The sequence below is a fragment of the Molothrus aeneus genome, chromosome Z (assembly GCF_037042795.1).
Source record: "Molothrus aeneus isolate 106 chromosome Z, BPBGC_Maene_1.0, whole genome shotgun sequence".
Taxonomy (NCBI): Eukaryota; Metazoa; Chordata; class Aves; order Passeriformes; family Icteridae; genus Molothrus; species Molothrus aeneus.
In genome coordinates this window covers 41,954,111-41,975,429 of record NC_089680.1, presented here as the reverse complement: position 1 = coordinate 41,975,429, position 21,319 = coordinate 41,954,111, and the positions used below count along the sequence as shown (strand labels likewise).

Genomic DNA, 21,319 nt, shown 5'->3' with positions numbered 1-21,319 from the left:
TTTGCAGGCCCTTTAAGAGTCTCTTAAGTCTTTGAGCAACTGATGACTATCAGTATAGAACAGTGAAAGGTGAGCTTGTTTGCTTATTCCTTGTATTGAAAACTCAAGTTTTGAGCCTTCCTTTTGATACCTCTTAAATTCAGTTGAAAAGGAGATATTTGATTCAGTTGAGAAATCTGCATAAATGATGTAAAACTTCATTGTTTCTTCAGATCCAGTTGCTTAATACCAGGCGTAGTTTTGAGGCATATTTTGAAGGACATGAGATAAGAGTGGAATGGGTGGGTTTAGCTGAGCGTACAAATGTTTCATTTTCACATGCAAATATGGTCATGCTTTAGGAGTGCTGAAGAGTGGGGTTTTGCTCTGTTTCTCTGCAGGTGAGAAGTAAATATGAGCTTGGCAACACACGACCATCAGTGCCAGGACCCTGTGATCTGAACTGTGTCTTCAGCTGACTTCCCAGCGGCCAGGCGCTGTTGATCCTGTACCATGGAGGACTGCCTTCACACCTCCTCCGAAAACCTCTCCAAGCTGGTGAGCTGGGCCCACAGCCATGGGACCATCTGCAGCCTCATCCCCAACCTCAAGCACCTGCTTTCCGAGGGGGCCCATGGCAACCTGACAGCCATGTGGGGCTGTAGTGCTGGCCATGCCTACCACTGGCCCCTGGCCGCCACTTGCCGGGCCGGTTCCCAGGAGCGTGTCTGCTTCCAGGACAGCCGCAGCTTCAACTCAGACAGCCCCAGCATGCTGGGGGTGCCATCAGAGGCTCAGGCCAGCCCCCTGGAGCGCTACCCAGGCCGGCCGGGGAAAGCCAAGCTGGATTGCACCCGCACTCGTGACTCCTGCGACTTCTCCTACTGCAGTGAGCCGTCAGACCTGGGCGAGCCTGTGGAGGAGTACGAGGATGAGGCCACCCTCTTTGACATGGTCTGTGAGTCCTCTGTCACCGACGAGGACAGTGACTTTGAGCCACACCCGCACCGTGCTCCCACTGGGCCCCGCAAGCGGCCAGCAGCCGCGGCCCAGGCCCAGGCCCAGGCTGCCGACGAGGGTGGCGGTGACGTGCTCCTCAAGAAGATCAAGCAGGAGCTCCCTGAGGACTACTATATAGTGGCCAACGCGGAGCTGACGGCCGGCGCCGATGGGCCGGCCCTGGCCCTGACACAGATGTCCAAGCCCAAGCCGCAGCCCCCGGCTGGGCCTTCCTGCCTGGCACCCACCAGAACCGTGCCCCAGCCAGCCGCAGGCCCCGAGCCTGACCCGCCGCGCCCCTGCGCCTCCCCGCCTGGCCCCCCCCGCATGGCCGTGCAGCGGCCACCCCGGGGACCCCTCGCCTCCCCGGCACGGGGGGCAGGCGGTGGCCCTGTGGCTGCCTTGCAGGTGCCAGCCACCAGCTCCAATGCCATCACCACTGCTGGGAAACCCATCAGCATCCCCCTCTCAGCCCTACAGCTGCCTGGTCAGGAGGAGCCACCAGCAGCTGCTGAGGAGACCCTGCCGTCCATCCCACAGCTGGCCCCGGGTGGTGAGCTGGCTGGCTCGCCCTCGGTGGGTGCCGACCCTGAGGTCAGCTCCAGCCAGCAGCAGCCCCAGGCAGTGCCCACCACCACCCCCGAGGCAGCAGCGCAGCTGATACCAGGTAGGACACTGGGCGGGAGTAGAGGGGTGGTAGAGGCATTTTGGGGGTACAGCAGGGGTGTATGTGTTGCATTGCATCAGGGTCCTGCTGGCACATAAGTCATTAGGTATGGAAGCCACATACACCTGGAGGGGATTCAGAAACTAAGCACCAACTAAGCACCAGCACCTGAGAAAGTGTACTGCAGCCACAGGCAAAATGGTTTGCAAGGTCCATTATGGGTACAAGTGTGTCATAGGAGAGAGCATGCAGTGACCTTGCTGTGTGCATGGGTCAGGGAGGACATGAACTGGGCCATGCCCCCTTGATGAAATAAAAAAAAGGGGTCTCAGCCAGTGTAGCCTAGAGTTGGAGAGTTTCGTGTTTCCTTCACCTTGTCACATGGGTACTCTTGGACCTGGACAGGCAAAGGAGACAGGTTATCAGTACCAGGAAAGAGGTTTTTGCTTCTATAAATCGTTACCTATAAATCAGAGCAGTCTGTGGACACAAGAAGTATCAGTACAACCTTAACCATGAAACTGATAAAACTTTAATCCATAATAAAATGGGTTTTTTCCATTTTCCCAGTGAAAGTTCTCATATACTGTGTCCATAATTTTTCTCATCTCCTGCCAAAGCACATAGAATTGGCATAAACAGATCAACATTATTGGATAAAGAGCATGTTAAAACAGCTGACTTCTGCTGAGTGATTATCCCGTGTGGAGAATATCTGTTAGCTACAGGTCTTCAGTCTGTTTCTTGAGCAGACTTGTCAGCTTCCTCTGGGCCTGAGCACAGACAGTTCTCACTCTTCCAGCTTCTTCTTGAGTGGTGCCATCCCAGGAGGAGACAAGGCAAGAGCAAGTTCTCCATCTGCGCCCTTGGACTGCCTGGTCAAACAGAGTACAGACAAACAGTAAATGGGCTAAAAACTGCCTATATGCAGTCCTTGTAGCAGGTACTGCAAGACCTAAAACCCATGACTTTAGCTTGAACATCCTGAAATCTGATTGAAGACTACTAAATCTTGCAACTGGTAAGAGCCTGCAGATCTTCTTGCCAGGTAAAACAACAGACAAAGTTAAATACAGTTTTACTAAGTAAAACCCTACTAAACATTAGAAATTTGGAAGGATGATAATTGTCTTAAAGCAAAACAAATTCTTCTTTAGGACCCATTTCTTGCATGACTGAATCTCTCAGATGTTACTTTGCAGTAGTCCTGTCATGTAACATACCTCATGGAAATTCCCTTGCAAAACTCCATCTGGCTTAGAACCAACTCTGCACTGCTAAATATGAGAAAGGCAGGATGCCTGATGCCACTCAACCCAAATTGTGTGTTAAATGTACTTATTCTGCTTTTTTCAGTTTGTAACCTATCACTGCTATATGTAGACCTGGTTTCTACCTGCCTCCCTCTGCAACTTGCTCAAGTCTCAAACTTGCAATTTGGGACAATGGAAGACAAACCTAAGCGGAATTTTTCCATGTTAAATGTGTGTTATCTGGGAGAGATATTTCAACAGATCCATTAAAAACTCCAAGCTGCTTTCAACTGTTTTTGCCAGGTCATCAGAAGCTAAACAAGGTCAGCAGTTGTTACTGTTTAGAGTTAAACTTTACAAGAATGGAGGCAGCACAACACTTCTGCATTTATATCATTTCAAAAACAGGATTGGTCTATGTCTAGTGTCTAACTTTGAGGGCAAAATGGGATTGCACCTGGATTACTCCCACTGCCTAAATCAACCCTCAGAACCTCCAAGTGCTTTACTTTTTGCATAGACAGTGATGGGTTCTCAGAGTGCTGTCCAAATTCCAGTTTATTCAGTTATGTTCTCAGTGGTTAAATTTCTTGTGCTGTTTCAAAAAAGCATTACACAATTCCTCTCCTCAGACTGGTCCAGTGTTGGTGTCACATGCTGTTATTTTACTCAGAGGTAGTGGCATTTTTATGAAGATAAACTGATTAAGATATGACTAAAACTTGGTACGTGAGTAAAGTCCCACATTTCCATAGAGCCTTCTCCTTCAGGAAAGAAGAGCTGGCATTATTAAATGTTCAAGTTGCGAGAAGATGGGCAATGTTGGAAATTGAATTTATTACAGATGCACAGCATATTCTTGCAGGTAAATGTAGGGGTTTGATTAAAGACTAGATGCTCATTTACAGTGTTTTTGTTAGATTGTCTCCTAATGAAGAGTGATGTACTGAAAGTGGGGCATGATTTATAAAATTTGATCAATATTGAACTACAAGAGGATGTTTATCTATTCTGTGTTAAAATTTTCTGTCCTAAACAGACAGATGTGAGTCTTTTACATTCTGGTGTAAAAAAAGGCAGTAACTAAGTAAAAAAAAGGTCAAAAAGGTCAAAAAGTCTAGAGCTTTTATTAATTTATAGACTCAGTGCCTGCTTAACTAAACAAAGTTGAAAGAGAGCAGGGAATTTAAATTCTGCCTTGTCATCTCCAATATCTGAAGCCTTGCTTCTGGTCCCATTAGAACTGTTGGTGTAAGGTCTAAGATCTACAGGACTAAGGCCTTATTTAAGTTATCATTAAAGGCTGCAATCCAACCAGCAAGAAATACTACTTGAGCTTTAGCTTAAGTGACACATCCTTGCTTTTATATCAGAGACAGCTGATAGTAATCCCATAGATGGTGAAAGTCAATTAGTGACATTTGGATGTCTGAAATGAGGAATGGAAATGATTTGGTGTTATTGCAGAAGGCTATGGAAGGAGACTGTGGCTCAGAGAAGGACAGAGTTTATTTTGAATGAACACAAGTGTTGTTTCTGAGAGATGTAGGATTTACTTTGTAAACAGAATTGCTGAAGAATTTGTGAAGAATACTGAATTTCCACTTGAAGACTGAGGCTGAAGATATGTTTTGTATTAACAAGACAGTGTGGCAGGACATTTCTGATTCAACATTAGTGCATCACTATAAATACAGGAGCAAAGAGTCCCATGATAAAAAAAAAGATATCCAACCCCTATGTACAAACTGTGCTGAATGCAGAGTAGTAAGCAGAGATGCAAAATAAAAAATCATTTGAAGTATTGACTGTATTGACTGGGGTTGTTGCTTCTGTCAGAGATGTAGCAGATTACATTCTGTGTGTACCATCACAATGCCTTCATGTAGATCCATCAGTGAATCGCCTGACTGCTTGTTTTATGTATACAGGCATTTTCAGAGTGTGGAAGGGAAAGCGTGTCCACAAGCACCTCTCCTCTCATAGTGCTGCTCACTGTCCTGGCATTGTGGTTATCAAAAGTACCTGTGTTTGAATGTGAGCTGTGATGGATGCTGGTCTGTGCTGAGGGCAGTGCTCAGCCTTCCTGGCTCTGATGTCTCTGCTCTGAGATCCTCTCAATTCTTTCATTTTCTGTAACAGTGTGGATATCCCTGTAGGTTACAGGTGTTCATAAAAGTCTGTCTGAACATGACCATTATAAAATGGAGTGCATCTGGGGCTTGTTGGATATTGAGGTAGAGTGCTTAGTGGAATATTTTAAGTATTTCTCTGTTATCAGAAGAAGTAGGGTCTCTCCCTTTCCTCTCTTCTTTCTGTTTGCAATGTCTGCAATGGTGTGAGTTTAAATTAAATGAGAACCAAGATCCTCATATAAGATTTGTGGATTAGAAGCTGTTGGATGAGCATCAAAACGTTACAAAACTTCGAGGTGAAAGGAGTCTCTTCACACCTTATGAACTGACAGTTTTGACTAGATTTAGCTCTAACTTCTTAATCACTGTTTATCTATAAAAAAAAGTGTCAGCCTCGCACATTCCAAAGAAGTGCAAAGAAGAAAAAATAGCACCTTTTTTAGGGGTGTATATAAAGCATACAGAAAGGCAGAATTAATCCTTGTTGTAATTATTTCAAGCCCAGTGGAACTGTGCCAAGTAGCACAAGAAAAATAATCACATCGAAAGAAATTTATAAAACTCTTATTTAAATTATGTTCTTCCAACAACATTAAATAACTGCTGATCTCTGTACTTTTGGTTTACATACAAATGTTGATGAGTTTTGGCTAAAATGACTGCTTGAAGCCTATCTGCAGGGATGTATGCTGCTGAATATGGTCAAGTGACCACTTAAATATATGTAGGGGTGAGACTGTCTCTTCTCTTTGTGTTGTACTAAAGAGATCAGAGTCCACTGGTGACTCTTTAGGTCCCATAATGGAAATCTATTGCTGCTCTAGTCGATGGACTAAAAATAGTAAGTGCTGAGATACATAATTACAAAAAATATAGGGTTTTTTGTTTTTTTTTTTTTTAGTTGCTAGGGCCTGGCTTATTTAGAAGACTAAAATTACTAATTACATCATTATAGTTATAAGTATCAGAAAAAAGAAGCTATTGACATGATTAATCACCTGATCTTGCAGCAGTGATTTGCAAGCCCACTCCTGCCTTCAATTATCCTCATCTAAATGCTGTTACATTATAATCTAATGTTTTGGGGTCTGTATTCTAGAAGTCTAGCTAGACATCTTTATTCTAGAAGTCTAGGTAATGATTACTTACCATTCTAATATTACAAGCGAGTTCTGTTTAAAAGCAGGACAGTAGCATAAAGAGGACAAGTTCAGCCTTGGCAGAGTAGTTGTGTAATTGCTTTTATCATCTGGGTGCACAGCATGACAAACAAACTTTTAAAAAAGAAATGAACCTGTAGTACTAGCAACTGTAATACAAGAGTTGTTTATGCAGCTGTTCCTACAGCTGTTCTGTTTGCAAAAGAACACAGAAATGAAAATTCATCAATTATTACAATATCTTTAGATTTTTGCTGTGCTTAAGAAATGTATCAATTACCTTTCAGGACTTCCCATTTATTTTCTTTAGTGAAGATTCCTTTCAGACGCAGAAAGCTCATGCCAGCCTTTTTGTATAATCAGCAATGGACTTTGTCATGTAGAGGTTGTCCCTAATACTAAGTGTTTATCACAAACCTATACATGCAAAAGATTAGGATGCTGCTTTCCTTGATGTCAAGGGCTTGTTTCCTCTTTTCACCATGGACCTCCTCTGAGTGGAACTACCTGCAGCACAAAGAGACATCTCCTGGCAGCAGTCTTACTGGAGATATAGATACAGATATATACACTTCTTTGAGGAAACCATTCATGAGTATTCATACTGAAAGTAGATTGGTGTGGGAGATGTTTGGGGATGATGGGCTTTTCGTTGAATTCCTGCAATAAAAGGTGCATAGGCCTGCTAATCCTGTGTAATGGAGGAAGGTGAAAGATTGATTGTTTCCATACAATCTGTGAAAGTTATTTGCCTGAAGCTAGGAGGGAAAGAAAAGGACTATTGCAGCCAGGCCCCAGCAGTTTTTAAGGATTAGTTTTGTAAAGCATGCCAAGTTCAGCTGATAAACAGTTGAGAATATTCACTGGAGTTCTGCATTGAAGAAATTGCATCACTGAAAATTATTGACTCTTCATTTAAATATATATTTTTCATTCTAAGTACCATAGCATGAATAGTATTGAGGAAGATGGTGTGTGATACCACAAGACAAACTGCCCATTTCAATGAATGGTTGTGTTCTGGAGCATCACAATTGATTTCAGACCCAGGCATATACTCTCTCCCCCATTACCCTAACATGAAACTCAGAACAGCAAAAAACAGAATGCACAATGAAAAGTAGAAAACAATGACTTTTGCAAACCAACATAATTGAGACGCTATGTTCTCCCTTTCTCTAGGGTGTCTTAAATAGGCAACTTTTTGTGTGAAGTGCTCTGTTTTATGATACTGTTGTATAAAATAAGAAAATAATGCCTCTGCTGGTTCCATCTGTCTGGGAACATACAGGAAAGAATAAAAAAAAAATTGGACACATCTGTACTGAACATCACTTTAATTTTAGGAAATAGATTATTTAACATGGTGCTTTTGATCAGAGATCAGTTCCTTTGTGTGATCTTTGCAATTGTTTCATTTTGGAGCTATTTTCAGCTTATGATTTGTGAGTTTTTAAGAAAAAAGAAACAAGGGTCAGATTTGGATCTGCAGAGGAGATGCAACACAGGAGCCAAGAGAGATGCTGACCCTGGAAAGGCTTCAGACAGTCACTTTACTTTTGCACTTCAGATGGGATGCTGGCAGGAAAAGGGAACACAGGTCTTTATGGTTTAGATCAGGACACTTTCTGAGAGTGATTTTCCACTTTGTGTGAGGCTGGCTAAACAGGGCCTAGAAAGTGATCGTTATCCTGTTTTGGGTAGAGGTGAGACCACACCTCAAATCCTGTAGTCAGTTTTTGGCTCTGCACTCCAAGAAGGATATTGAGGTGCTGGAACATGTCCAGAGAAGGGCAACAAATCTGGGAAAGGATCCAGAACACAAGTCTGATGAGGAGCAGCTGAAGGAAATGGGGTTGTTTAGCCTGGGCAGCCAGGTAGGTGGTGGTCTCTTCTCCCAGGCAAATGACAGGTTGAAAGGAAATGGCCTCAAGCTGCACAAGGGGAGGTTATGGTTGAATATTGGAGAAAATTTCATTATCTAAGGGGGTCTAAAGCATTGGAACAGGCTACCCAGGGAAGTGGTAGAGTCATCATCCCTGTGAAACTATTCAAAAACACTGTGGATATGGTGCTTGAGGACATGGTTTAGTGGTGAACATGGTGATTGTACTAACTGAGTGGTTGGTCTTGATATCTTAAAGGTGTTTTCCAGCCTTGACGATTCCATGATTCAATGATTCTATACCCACAGAAGGACTACTTCACATTTGTATTCAAGATCTAAGGTTTTAACAGTGGGGGAGAGCTGTTTTCACCTGTCTCAGTGATGGGAATATGGCATTTTTGCATAAACTGTTCTGTGAAGCCAGCACGCAGTGACTACTCATTTCTCCCATTTTCTTCATACCTAAATTATATCCCTCTTAGTGAGTCTTCTTTCATCTCTTTTTTTTTGTGCTTGCAGTGAACCTAGAATCTGCTTGAGTATGAAACAGATCAGTAAAAATATCTGAGTGTATTTTCTATCTTTCTGAGCCAGAGAAAAATTTGGAATACAAATTTGAAATTCTTGTTTGAATTTTTCCAGAAAAGAAAACAGAAGCATGATGATATTTTAGGTATTTTATTGTGGCTGGCACAGCACAGAGCAGTACTTGCTAAAACATTCAGATCCTGGAAACAGTGAAACATGAAATCTATCTTTCTTTGATAAAGTATGCTTAAATGAAGCATATGCCCATTCCAGGAAGTGTTGAAACAGACTATTAAATCAAAGCCTCTAGGGAGAGAACGTGGAACGGCTGCTTTCCCTGATGACTTGTTCTTGCTGGGACACTCCACAGAATGGTCACAGGAAAGCTGCTCTCAGCACTGGTTGTTTTTAACAGCTTGAATGTGGCTGGTGGCTTCAGTGGAACGGTGTGGCAGAACTGCATTTTCATTTCCCAAATAAGTCTGCTTTTGTCTGCTGCCCTTCAAAAATGGAAGAATGCTGCTGATCACAAAAATGTTGTGTTAGACATGGCAATTCCCAGGTCATGGTTTCCACTAAGTCCTGCCCATGGTGGGAGTGGGGGTAGGGTTTCCTGTCTACATTTATTTTGAAAAGTGCTGCTGAGAACCCTGCTGAGTCTGAATAAAACTTTACTTAATTATACATTGATCATTAAGTGCATTGGCTGCATCTAACTTCTAATACATACCTGTTAATCCCTTTAACTCTAATTGAACATTAAATGCACATACACAAAGGGAAATTCTGCAGGTGTTCCTGTTGATTGAACTGCGAGTGACTATCACAGTGACACTGTGCACTGTAGCTTTTCATTAACTTCATAGGTCTTCATGATGAAAACATCACTTGAAACCATACAACAATGGATTGATAATATTTAATCAATTGCTTTCTACTGTGTACTTGGGAAGGAAAAAATCAAAGAAAAAAGCCAATTTTCTGTTTTGCTCAGAGATGGAAAAAATGTATTCTGAGCTATTCTACTCCAGGTCACATCACCTTAGTGCAACAGCTGAATGTGCTGTATTATTTCAATCAGGAAACCTGTACCGAAACATCAAGCCTGTGAAAAATAAGAATGTTAATCTCTGATCCTTGAACAGCTTGTTTTGATTTTATGTTTACACTCATTTCTCTTTTCATTGGGTATGTGCCTCATTTCTGCTTTCTGACAGTGACTGGTCAAGCACAGCAGTATGAATGAGCCAGAGAAGCGTTGATGTTTTTGTATGGAAGCAATTTCATTTTGTCCACAACTTGGAGCCCTCTCCTGATTGTTACGGGCTCTGTCCTTCAGTCACGTTGACATACCAGATTATGGAGTTTCTTTCTGTCCTTTGATGGAACATTGCCTTTTGATTGGGACTTCATTTCTCTTATGACTATAAATCTAAGGAAACAAAATAACAGACAGGAACACTATTCCTAGCAATTTTATTTTTCCTCTCTATATAAAGAATTGGCTTTATGCCTCTGTTTCCCTCATCCCCCCCCCCCCCCAATTTAAGATCGTCCTCAGAAAGAGGAAAAACTTACAGTTTGGCAATAACTTGTCCCATTACCATTCACTTACAGAATTGTTAAATACATCAGACTGTTTATTGTGCTGGTGTCTATTAAAATAGCCATGTATGTGTATAACACATCCACTATTATATCCATTAAACTATGTCCCATGTCACCTCTTCTAATAATTAGTTTGTGTCAGTTTTGGTATGAACTCATTCAGTAGCAGGGGAACTGATTGTTCATATCCTGTATAGAAGAACAAATTATTTTTATGGAAATAACAATCCTGACAGGAAAATTTTGACAGTGTAAATACAGAAGAGAAATAATAACAATATTCTGAGCAGCAGAGAGGTATGTAATTTGTGTATATTCTCCTGAATGTGTACATAGCTAGAAAACATCTGAAACGCCTCATTTTACTTAAGGAGACTTTACTCAAGTAGAGCTGCAAAATGTGACTAAATATTTACTCAATCAAACTATGATAAATTAGGTTTAAACACGTATCCAAGGACAGAAGGAAATTAATTGTGCCATGAACAACAGTCCAGCTATTGATGAATGCGCTTCTCTTGTAGGTTTGTCTCCTCACTGTGCAAAATTTCCAGCTGCTCCTGCACCTCCTGGGAGCCTTTGTCTTTGCAAATGCACGAGCATGCCATGGCTAGTCTGGAATAAAGAGATCTTTGGTCAGCCAGGGTGTGTGAGCAGCTGCTTATCACAGTATCTGATGCTTGAGGGCTGTCCTCCTTCCGAAAGCTGGGATGTATTCATGTCTCTGCCCTCTGCCTAGCTTTGAATCTTCCCCAGTCTTGTAGGGCCTTTGCATTTTAAACTTCCATCCCTTTAATGTGATGAGAGTTGTGTTTGTAAAGGTTAAATTAAAGCTCTGTTGTCATTTTTTCTAAAGTGTGAGGAGGAGAGAATTCAGCACAAAACAGAAAAGCAGGCTAAAAATATACCTTAGAAGCTGTTTCACTTGAAGTGTTAGACTTCATTCTCTCTGGAGAACTATGTGATGAGCTGCTTCTCAAATACTGCTTTCTGAGCCAGTGAAGACAAAAGAATTATGTCTGTTCAAAGTGTGCACGGAAATTCTTTATGCAGGTTTGTAAATCATGAGCTCTTAGAATTTATGTCCTTTGTAGCTTACTTCACTCCTACTGGACAATAAACAGTGAAAGGTAAAAACAAATTGGTCTTGCTGGGCAAAATCACCAACAGAGAATTTCAGAAATGACACATCAAGATCTCTAACAAAGAAGTCGGAGTACTTTACTAAGTTAAAAATGGTAAGAGAAAAAATATTGAAATGCAGTTCTTCAGAGTGCATGTGCTGCAATCTGTATTACCAGAAGTAAATGCCATGGCCTGCCAACATATTTCCTCTTCCCCTAGCTGAACTAGTAGATAGTTCAGACAGAATAGGAAGGGGTACTTTTTTTATTCACTTTAATAAAATAGAGGGAAAATTTCTGCAGTCTTTAATAAGCAATATATCAACCAAGTGCTGTCAGCCTGTGTAGAGAGTTTCACAGTATGATTTATTATGTTAATTACAGTCATGTGGGCCTCATGCTCTTAAGTCTGAAACTGCTCACATTCTCAGCTTGATTTAAGAATATGCTTTGGCCAAGACTTAAAGTGCAGCTTATTATGATTAATGTAATAAAATATTTATTACATTCTCCTTTTCTTTGTTTCTCTGCTTGCTGCCCCAGTTAGACTGACTCATTTTGAAACACGGATGTAAATTAGATTTCAGATGATGAGGATTCTCATCTGGTTTTAATCTCTCTCTTTGGTGTTATGTTTTTTTCATATCCTTTGTTCTTACTCTCTCTTCTCTCCCCCTCATCTTTGTTTCTCTCCCATATTTCCCAGTTCTGCTTCTCAGTTGCTGTTTAGAGTGAACCAAAAGCAGGCAAATTTCATAGCCCTGCCTTATTCGTTCCAGACTTCTTGCATTGCTTTCTCTGCTATACTTATTAAAGGTTTTTCTTAAATGTGATGACATTAAAACTGGTGCTACACTGTAGCTGAGAACATGCTAAGCCTCTGGTGAAATGAGGTGGCATGTTTTGCATGTTTTACATTAAAATTCTTCTTAGAGAAAACTGAACTGAAAGGGCCCTGTTTCTCATTCTTCTTCCACAGGGCTCTCAACTGCAGAGAGGCACAAAATTCCAAATATTCCAAAATGTGTGCCAAATATTCCAAAATGCTATATAAATTTTTACCTGTGATTTTGTGCAAACCAGCCCAGTAGTTAAATTTCTGGCTAAGCAATCACTGCTTCTGATATCTGCTTGCACATCTATAAATCTGGCTTTTTCTGTAGGTGCATGGAAAGATGGAAGACTTAACAAAAATATAGACTCTTGGTTTTGTTATGCCGGAAGTGGATCTTTCGCTGTGAGAAGGGTATAATTTTCAAACTATAAACTTAATTTAATAAAGGAAGCGTGTCTCAGATCTTTACAGTTTTACTCTCCTCATTATTGTTTTTTTCTTCTTTTCTTTCCTCTTTTCAGCTTTTGAATCAAGTCACTGTATACATATAAATATTATTCAGTTCCACCTTCTATACAGATAATGACTTAGTGCAGTTGATTTCTACATAAGCAGATACTTAATCATAGGGACACCAATCCAGAACACACTTAAAATATGCTTTATGGAATTGGAAACTTACTTGGAAGAAAAACTGATACCCTGCTGAGTGTATGTATGCAACACTTTCCAGAGTCATGCTGAGCCAGGTCCTCTTTGAAAATGAGTGTGTCTCTTCTGTGTGCATTACTCAACTTCCAGTTCTCAGGGTAGTGTAGAGCATTACCGTCATTCCTTTAATTGCTTCTGCCACAAAGCATTAAGTAACCAACGTATTTTGAATAGGCAACTTTTCTTTATGTTGCTAAGACGTCCTGGGTAAAAAAAAAATTAAAAAATCTGTTTTCCAGAGTTAAATATTTAATCTGAAGAAAATAATTATCAAAAAGTGTCTCTTCATTTTTAAACTGAAACCAGTACCTAGAGTTTTCTAATGGTGTTAGCCATTAACTGTTGGGAATTATTAGAATATTATATGGCTGAATACAAAGACACATGCTCAACATACAGCTGATAGTAGCTTCACATTATAGGTAATATTTTCCCACTTACCTACTCCAATTTCCATTTCACCAAACAACCTGAAGCATTCCAATTTCACCAAACAACCTGATTTGTTAAACCTGAGCTCTGAAAGAGTAGAAGTTACATCTTAGAGCTGAATATTGTTGAAGGAAGTTTAGTCAGTTATTTTGAAAGGAATGGAGTTTCACATTTTTTAAAAAGTTTTCTAATGGTTTTGGGTTTGTAGTATTGAAGATTCTAAGTGTGACTTTTATATCCTCCTCCTCTATGAAGGGTTGAGTCCCTAAATGTCAATTATATAAATGTCCAAATAATTTATTTTTATATACCTCCTGTAAAGATGGTAGCTATGGAAATAAGAGTGGAATGAGGTGTGGCAGGTAGACCTGGAGATGGTTGCAGGGTTAGTTACAGGCCAAGTGACTGACTTGGAATGGGCCAGATAAAATAGCAGATTCCACTCCAGCTGCCAGCTGAGTATATTTTGCCTGTACATCACCTATGTGCCAGATATATGGGTTTCTCAAAATATTTTCTGTTTCTGCTGTTCTCCATGTTGTGTCCAAGCTGTAGCATCCTGCTCTGCATTGTTGCAGTGTTGGGCAAGCCTGGGAGAGCTGGAGTTGGTATACTTCTTCCTGTCAAATGAAGGTTGAATATGGATGAATATCCCAGGATGCACAGGAAATACATCCCACTTTGCATTGCAGCAGTTCATGCCAGTGCATCTCAGAACAGCTTCAAAAGGAGATAGGAAACTGTATGGCCTCATACTACAGAAATGCCACTGAAATTGTTCAGTGGAAGAAGGGAAATGCAAGGTAAAACTGGAATGCAGCACTTCTCTTTTCCACTACCATGATGAAAACAAAACCAGACAGATGAAGTGAAGTGATAGGAACATAGCTGAATAGATGAAGTGAACCAATAGGAACACTTTTTATTTAGAAAATGCATTTTTAGAACCTTTGTGCTGGAATGGCTCAGATGTCACATGCATCAGGTGGAGAAGGAAGGCAGCCTTGTAAAAATTGGAGTTCCAACAGTGCTGCTGTTTTGCACTGTTTGTTAGCAATTGCTCTATCCACTGAAAAAAAAACCCAAAAAACTGGTGAGACAGTCAGTTGTAGGAGAACATAACTTAATCCCTTGTCATAGCCACAGGTTTTCTGACATCTAAGGATTGTGGAGAAGCCCCCTTAATATCGATCTGTATTTTGTTGTTGGCTTTACCAGCAGTCAAACTGCATCTCAAATCTTTTGAAGCTCTTGTGAGAAACTAGTGAAAGAGAGCACAAACTGGAAATCAGCTCTAGTGTCTGAGTGAGCATTCATTACCAGGCCATGCTATACGTTGCAAAAAATATACAGGTGACTACAGCCTATTTTAGTGACTTTACTTCATGGAGATACCTATGAATAAATATTCCCATACTCATTTGTTTGCAGTCCATGTCCTTTTTCCTTTGATATAATCTAAAGCTTTATAATTTTAGAATCATAAAACATTTTGCAGATAATTTCATTGGAGCAGGTTAACTGAAGAGAAGTATCATCTTTTTGGCCAAATACGTAGTGTCTTTCATAAGTGGATATTAATTAATTCTCTAATAAGATTTTACATGCCAATGAAAGTATTTTCTGAAAATGTTAAAATAGAGTTGAACATTTTAAATGTTAAAATAGAGTTTAACTTAATATAGTGGGAACAGGGAACTTTAACTGTTAAACAAAATTTAGTAACAACATCAGAGGGGTTAGACATTCAAGAAAAAATACAGAAGCAGTTTCTTCTACTTAATCTCAGGATGTTTCTGCAAATGTTTAGAGGCACTTCTGCTGTGGACACCTTCTGCTCTTACCCTTACCCTCATTTTTGGCAGCAAGACATGAGAATGGTATTCACTGGTTTATTCTTGTGATACGGTGAAAACCAGTTGTCAGCTTTCTAAGTTTGGCATGCAGAACAAGTACTAATATTCTGGGATGCTGTGGTATGACAGTGGCATTCAGCTGGTTCTGACAGGGTGGCAGTAGCATGGCTTCCAGGGGGACACATTTGTCAGAGGCTAATGCAGCTGTTCCCCATTGTGACTTGACCATAACTACCTCGTAAAACAGCGTGACCTCTGCTCACTGAGACTGTAGATTTGAGAGTGTTGTTTGCCTATAGATTCCTTCTTGAAACAGGAGGGGACTGGAGAAAATGGTAGGAGCAGGCTGTGGTTTACTTAGCTGTTATAATGGGCTGCGTATTGCCACGGCCCAAAGGCTGGATATCACTACTTTTCAGTTACTGCAAAACTGCAAAAAAGAGGGGCAAGAGCCAACCTGCAAGGTGCTGGGGAGTGGAGAGAGGGCAGTTCGCTCCAGAATAGAGATATGTGGTGCTTTGTGTGTGGTTAACTATGCTTTTTCACTTGAATGAAAGCATATTGGTGGAAGCAGGACTGCTGCAGAGGCATTTTCCTAGACAGGACAAAAATTTGGCAGAGAAGACTCAGCTGGTGATGTGATAACCACCAAGAAAACCCACCTTACTTTTAATGTACATCTGTGAGATCTCACTGCTTACCATATGCAGAGTTTAAGACTTTTTGCAATAATAACTCAGGTTTGTGACTCCCACTGATGTGCAAATGCTCTCTGAACATTAACAATCTGTGTCTGTCATGAAAGCAAGTGCCTTTCCTCCTGCCCTATGTAATTACAGAGGTTACATCCTTTCCAGGGAGTCCAAGTGTGTGTATGTGTGTGAGCTGAAATTAAAACAAGCCTGAGTTTGATAACTCTGTTGATAATATTAGGTCTTGGCTGTGTTAAGATCAGATTATGAAAAGATCAGAAAACAGCTGTTCCTCTGTGGGAGAGATCATCTGATGGTCGTGGGCTAGGCTGGGACATCTGCTCCCACTAGGTTTTCTGTTTAATCTCTGCCTGGTCACTTTATCTCTTTCACTTCATTTGAACTAGAACATCTTAAGTACTCATCACCTTTTCAAACTCATAGTTGTGAGTTTACCCTGGACCCCCCAGTAAGGTGGGTTTTCCTGTCTTTTTCTGCCACACTCTGGTTTTCTTGGAAATGAAACTGTGTTGTGGGATATGATAAGAAACACAAGACCTATAACCAGGTCCTTTGTGCAGTGATGCAGCTGAGGGGGCAGGACCTCAGGAAATGTATCTCCACTATTTTTTTATGCTTCTGCTTGTGATCTGTAAATCTGGGGTAACAGTACTACTAGTTCCAAAGACTGCATTATGACAAGGAAAAGACGGTAAGGGTAACTTGGCTTCATAGATCAATGATGACAGTAATTTTTGGTTGATTGGTTCTGACCAACCATCTGAGAGAAATTAGACTGTAACACAAGAGTATTTGTATTCCTCAAGCCTAACAACAGAGACATACAGAAGACTATAAGAAAGGTGGAAGCGTATATAACACCTCCCCGTTCTTCTATCCCACATCAGTTTGCAGCTTGGGGATGTTCTGATGTAGAGGTGTTTTCTAGGAGGACTTGGTGGCTTTTTTTTCTGTGCTTTTACCCAGTTTTGGAACCCATGGATACTGAAGGCTTGATGATACACTGAGTAGTTCAAGTTCAAGAGCAAATAGGCTTCTGATTGCAGCAGTCAAGGAATTAGTGTAGACCCCCACCAGTGTTTCCAGTAGTTTCTACCAGCTCCACACAACGTTAAAAAGAGCTTTGGTCTCTATTCAGCAAGATCAGCAAAGTGAGACAAAGCAAACATCTGGGAACTGTTACATGGGAAACTCCCCACATTTATGCCATGCTACATGATACGCCACCAATATTTGAGTGGTCTTGTAGGAGGAGAATAATCCATTACTACTACTTCAGCCTGGATTCACCGAAGTAGAGGTAGCTCTCCTGATGTGGCTGCAGGAAAACCTGACCCATTCTTTTTTAATGTTTCCCACCTGCTATGTGAAGTAGCACACAACAAACCAGTGCAGGAATGCAGTGTTTCTGGGGTACTGTTTTCGTAATGTAAGTTGGGGGAATCTGTAATTCAGCATGGGTTTTATAACTGTTCGCTGCAGATAGGGCAATTTCCTTTGCAGATTAAGGAAAGATGCTGTAACATAAATGACTGACTGGGTGTCACTGCTGTGTTGTGACAGGCTATCCTTTAAGAAGAAGTGATTGATGACATTTATAAAACTGAGCCATTATATGTGCTGTTTATATTGAAATAGAACTTAGGATGTGGGCTGTCAGTCAAAGCAATCATTACTTACACAGTTCTATAACAAGTGGTGGTGGTGGGTGCAGTGAACAAAATACCAGAGTAAATGTTTGTTTTGGAGCTTTGAACAGGGCTGTCTCTTTTTCTCAGCTTGCATCTAGCCACACTAAAAGGATCTATTATGTACACTGCCTAGAGCATGAGGCTTCACTGTAGGCTTTGAAGAGCTCTTTGATACTGACATCAGTATTAAAATGAGTTTCTGAATCAGGCAGGTGACCTTTCTTGCTCCCCTGGAGCACAGTTCAAGCAAACCTCAGTCCTTTGTAGCAGCATTTTCTCCTGCCTGCAGAAACCCCCAAAGGCCTCAGTTGCAGATGCCCACTTCTCTGTGCTTTGCAGAGGATTTGAGAAACCTCTCTTAGTGGGTGAGTGGTGTGGATGCAGGATGCCTCTCTCTGAAAGCACAGGGCCTGATCATGAGGATTATAAGCTCAGTCCTGCTTCTATCCTGCTGGGAAGTCCTGGGGCAAGTCATTCCCTGTGTCTCTCTCTGCAGATGTGGTATGGAGGTGATGGGGTGAACTTTCCTGAGAGGCACTCAGTAGATTGGTGGAAGGAGAAGCCACCCAGCTCTGCACCAGTGTTTCTGCACCACATGGAACACTGCAGGGAGGGTAGAGAAGGAGAGACTGCCTTCTTTTCCCTGCTGCCCTCTCCCCTGCTAATAGGCTTGCAGGGAAGAGAGGAGCAAGTGTCTAAACACTGGTGCAAAGCCATGGGTGTGCTACACAGCCTGATGTAAGCTTGACCTGATTGGCAGAGAGGCAATGGGAACTTCACCTGGTCTCATATCACTTTGTGTGTGTATCTCAGGTGGGAGACACCTGGTGAGGGTTGCTATGGCACTGCTAAAAGGATGGCAGAATGTATGGGTTTTGCAATGAGACCAAATAGAAAAGAGCTTGAAGTTTTTCCCCTCTTCTGCTTGTTAAGTGGAAGAGAGACAAAAGTGTTCTATGTACAATTCCAGAAAATATTTAAATAATTGAATTTTTCCTTCTTTCCATTTGTTTTTAATTTTCTAAAATCATAAAGATTTACCACATTCAGAATGACAGTTCCACCTGTATGCTTTGAGCTCCATTCTTGTTCAAACAGATAGTTTGCACATGCCAAGAAAACAGTCCTTAAAAACATCCATAGCTTTAAAGCTTTTCCTTTTTATGCTTCTCTTATGATCAGCCAGAAAATCAGCTGTCAGTAACAGCTATCATAGAGGTAGCATCTGAATATTGTGTTTTGATATGTTGTTGATTGTAAGGATCTATGAGGATAACCTGTTAAATATAAAATTTTTTCTAGAATTTGATTTTTCTGCAAAATGAAAAGACAATTGTACTTTTTCTTTCAAGATACAATCTGATGACATAGAGAGGCTGTGTAATCATGGATTTTTTCCATGTTTTCTGATGTGAACATATTGACTATATTTTCTTTATTCTTGTACATTTGTAAATTGCACATTGTTCTGTAGCAATTTTACCTGTCATTTCTCTTGGATGTGCTGCCTTTTTTTGTACTGTACATTCTGGCTATATTTATTTCACTCTTTAAAAATGTATCTGATTAAAGATAAATATTACCATCATAAATATGATGCTTTAGCTCTTTTTTTTTTTCCTAGGGAAAAAACATGTAACCAGTACAACATCTCGTTTTGCAAATGAAACAATTCAAAGTGGGCTTATTCCTGAGTCTGGGCCTTGCACACAACATTGGGATCCACAGAAAATCCTTCCACTTTGCCTTAGTTGTAAAAAGCCTATTGCCTTTAATCTCAGTGCTTTTCATAAATCTCCATGCACAAAACTGTGCCCCAGTGTCATGAGGAGCTCACTTAGTTTTGTATCATATAGTATGTCATTTTTTAAACTGAAGTTGGCTTTTCAGTCATGTGACAGGTATGTAAAGATGTTTACCAGTGCTCTTTGTGAACTTGATTTTGAGTTTTTTCCTTTTTGAGGAAATTTGTTTTAGGAAAAGTGCATCACATAAACTCACTGCTTCTAATTTCTCTTTTCTGTCCCATTCTTCCTCTTCCAGACCAGGATGAGAGAGCAGCAGAGCTCAGCAGGGAGCAGAATGAGAAGACCATTCGCAGCACGCAGACCGCTCTCCGCAATTTCCGAGAATTCCTCATTTCCAAGTACCCCTCTGAGACCCGTGAGATCTATGTCATCCCCTGCAAAGAGCTTGATGCCTATCTTGCATCGTTCTTTGTGGATGCCAGACAAAAGGATGGGTCTGAATATGAGCCAAACAGTCTGGCCAACTATCAGTGTGGACTGGAGCGGTATCTCAAAGAGCACAGGTATGGATACAGTATTACAAGGGATAAGGAGTTCAAGAGGTCCCAGGAAGCTCTAAAGCAAAAGCAGATAGAGCTGAGGTGTAAAGGCAAAGGAAACAAGCCACACAAATCCATGAAGCTTACCTTTGCTGATGAGCTTATCCTGCGCAAAAGAGGCTTATTGAGCAGGTACAATCCTGAAGGGCTTCTGAACCTAGTATGGCTGAACAACACTAAGGCGTTTGGGCACTGCACGGGTTTCCACGGGTCCACCCTCAAGTGGGGAGACATCCGTCTGCGAGTGACAGAGACTGGGTTGGAGTACCTGGAGTGGATGGGGCCAGACAACGGGGATGTGAGTACCAAGAGCAAGAGAGGCGGGACGGACTCGCGGGTGTACGCCACCCAGCACTCCCCGCAGACCTGCCCCGTGCAGGACTACAAGGAGTACGCGCAGCGGCGCCCTCCAGCCATGCGCTACGAGGATGCGCCTTTTTACCTGTCCATCAAACCCGTTGTCAACTTGGCTGCACTTCACTGGTACAACTGCCAAGCCCTGGGGAAAAACAAGCTTGCCAAGATGGTGAAGACAATGTGTGAGAAAGGGAACATCCCTGGCCGCAAGACCAACTTCAGTGTCTACCAGAGCTGCAGCACCCTCTCAGAAGCTCAGAGCAACCAGCTGGTGCTGATCTGCAATAACTTGAGCCAGCAGGCTGCCCAGTCCATGGCAAGCCACTCCAATACTGGCAACTTCATAGTGTCAGCATCCTATGACTCGTCATCTGACACTGCTTGAATGAACACCAAATACTTTTTTCTTTTCCTCTTTGTTTCAAGCATTGAATTTGTGCTCAATAATACACATCAGCTGTGATTGTACACTATTCCCCCTCTCAGCCCTCTCTCCAGTGTTAATTCACTTTATAAGAATATATAAACATATAATATATTTTTCTTTCTACAAATAAGTCAACAGAAATAGTTTAGTATTACTAACAGTATTTATAGTGTTAATGCAAAAATGAAAGGTACTTATGGGTTATAATACAAATGCAGATTTTAAAAGGATAGAAATGGTTCTCAGGCAACACAAGATAGACTGAAAATAGCATTTTTAACATGCACACATTAATGAGTGTAAATTCCCAGGGAGGCTTACGTAGCAATTCTGTTCTAAAGCATTTTTTCAACTTAGTATTGTAACATAACCTCCCACAGTGGAGGAGACAAACTTAACATTGGCTACAGCTTCTTACCTGCTAGCTTATTCTTGATCAGCAAGACCAAGAAATAAGAAATGCATCAATGTAAGTTCACAAAACCATTTACAGCATTTTTGTCTGTTTTTATTATGTTCCCTGAGGCTCATTTACACTACAAAAATCCTGAAGTCAGCTAAATGCCATTTTAAACTTTTGGGTATGTTGATTTTCTGGGATCAAAATGT

At 41.2% G+C, this 21,319-nt stretch overlaps 1 protein-coding gene across 1 annotated transcript; it reads left to right on the top strand.

Moving 5' to 3' along the window:
* The first annotated feature begins 492 nt into the window (after positions 1-492).
* On the top strand, positions 493-20,755 carry KIAA1958 (KIAA1958 ortholog). Its single transcript, XM_066569590.1, has 2 exons — positions 493-1,645; positions 19,623-20,755. The coding sequence occupies exons 1-2, from the start codon at positions 493-495 to the stop codon at positions 20,666-20,668; spliced, it is 2,199 nt and encodes a 732-aa protein (XP_066425687.1). The 3' UTR covers positions 20,669-20,755.
* The last annotated feature ends 564 nt before the right edge of the window (positions 20,756-21,319 follow it).

Excerpts from the sequence above, each read along its gene's own strand:
- KIAA1958 (XM_066569590.1), top strand. The coding sequence starts at position 493 with ATGGAGGACTGCCTTCACACCTCCTCCGAAAACCTCTCCAAGCTGGTG. Across the intron at positions 1,646-19,622 it reads AGCAGCGCAGCTGATACCAG|ACCAGGATGAGAGAGCAGCA; the intron begins GTAGGACACTGG and ends TTCCTCTTCCAG.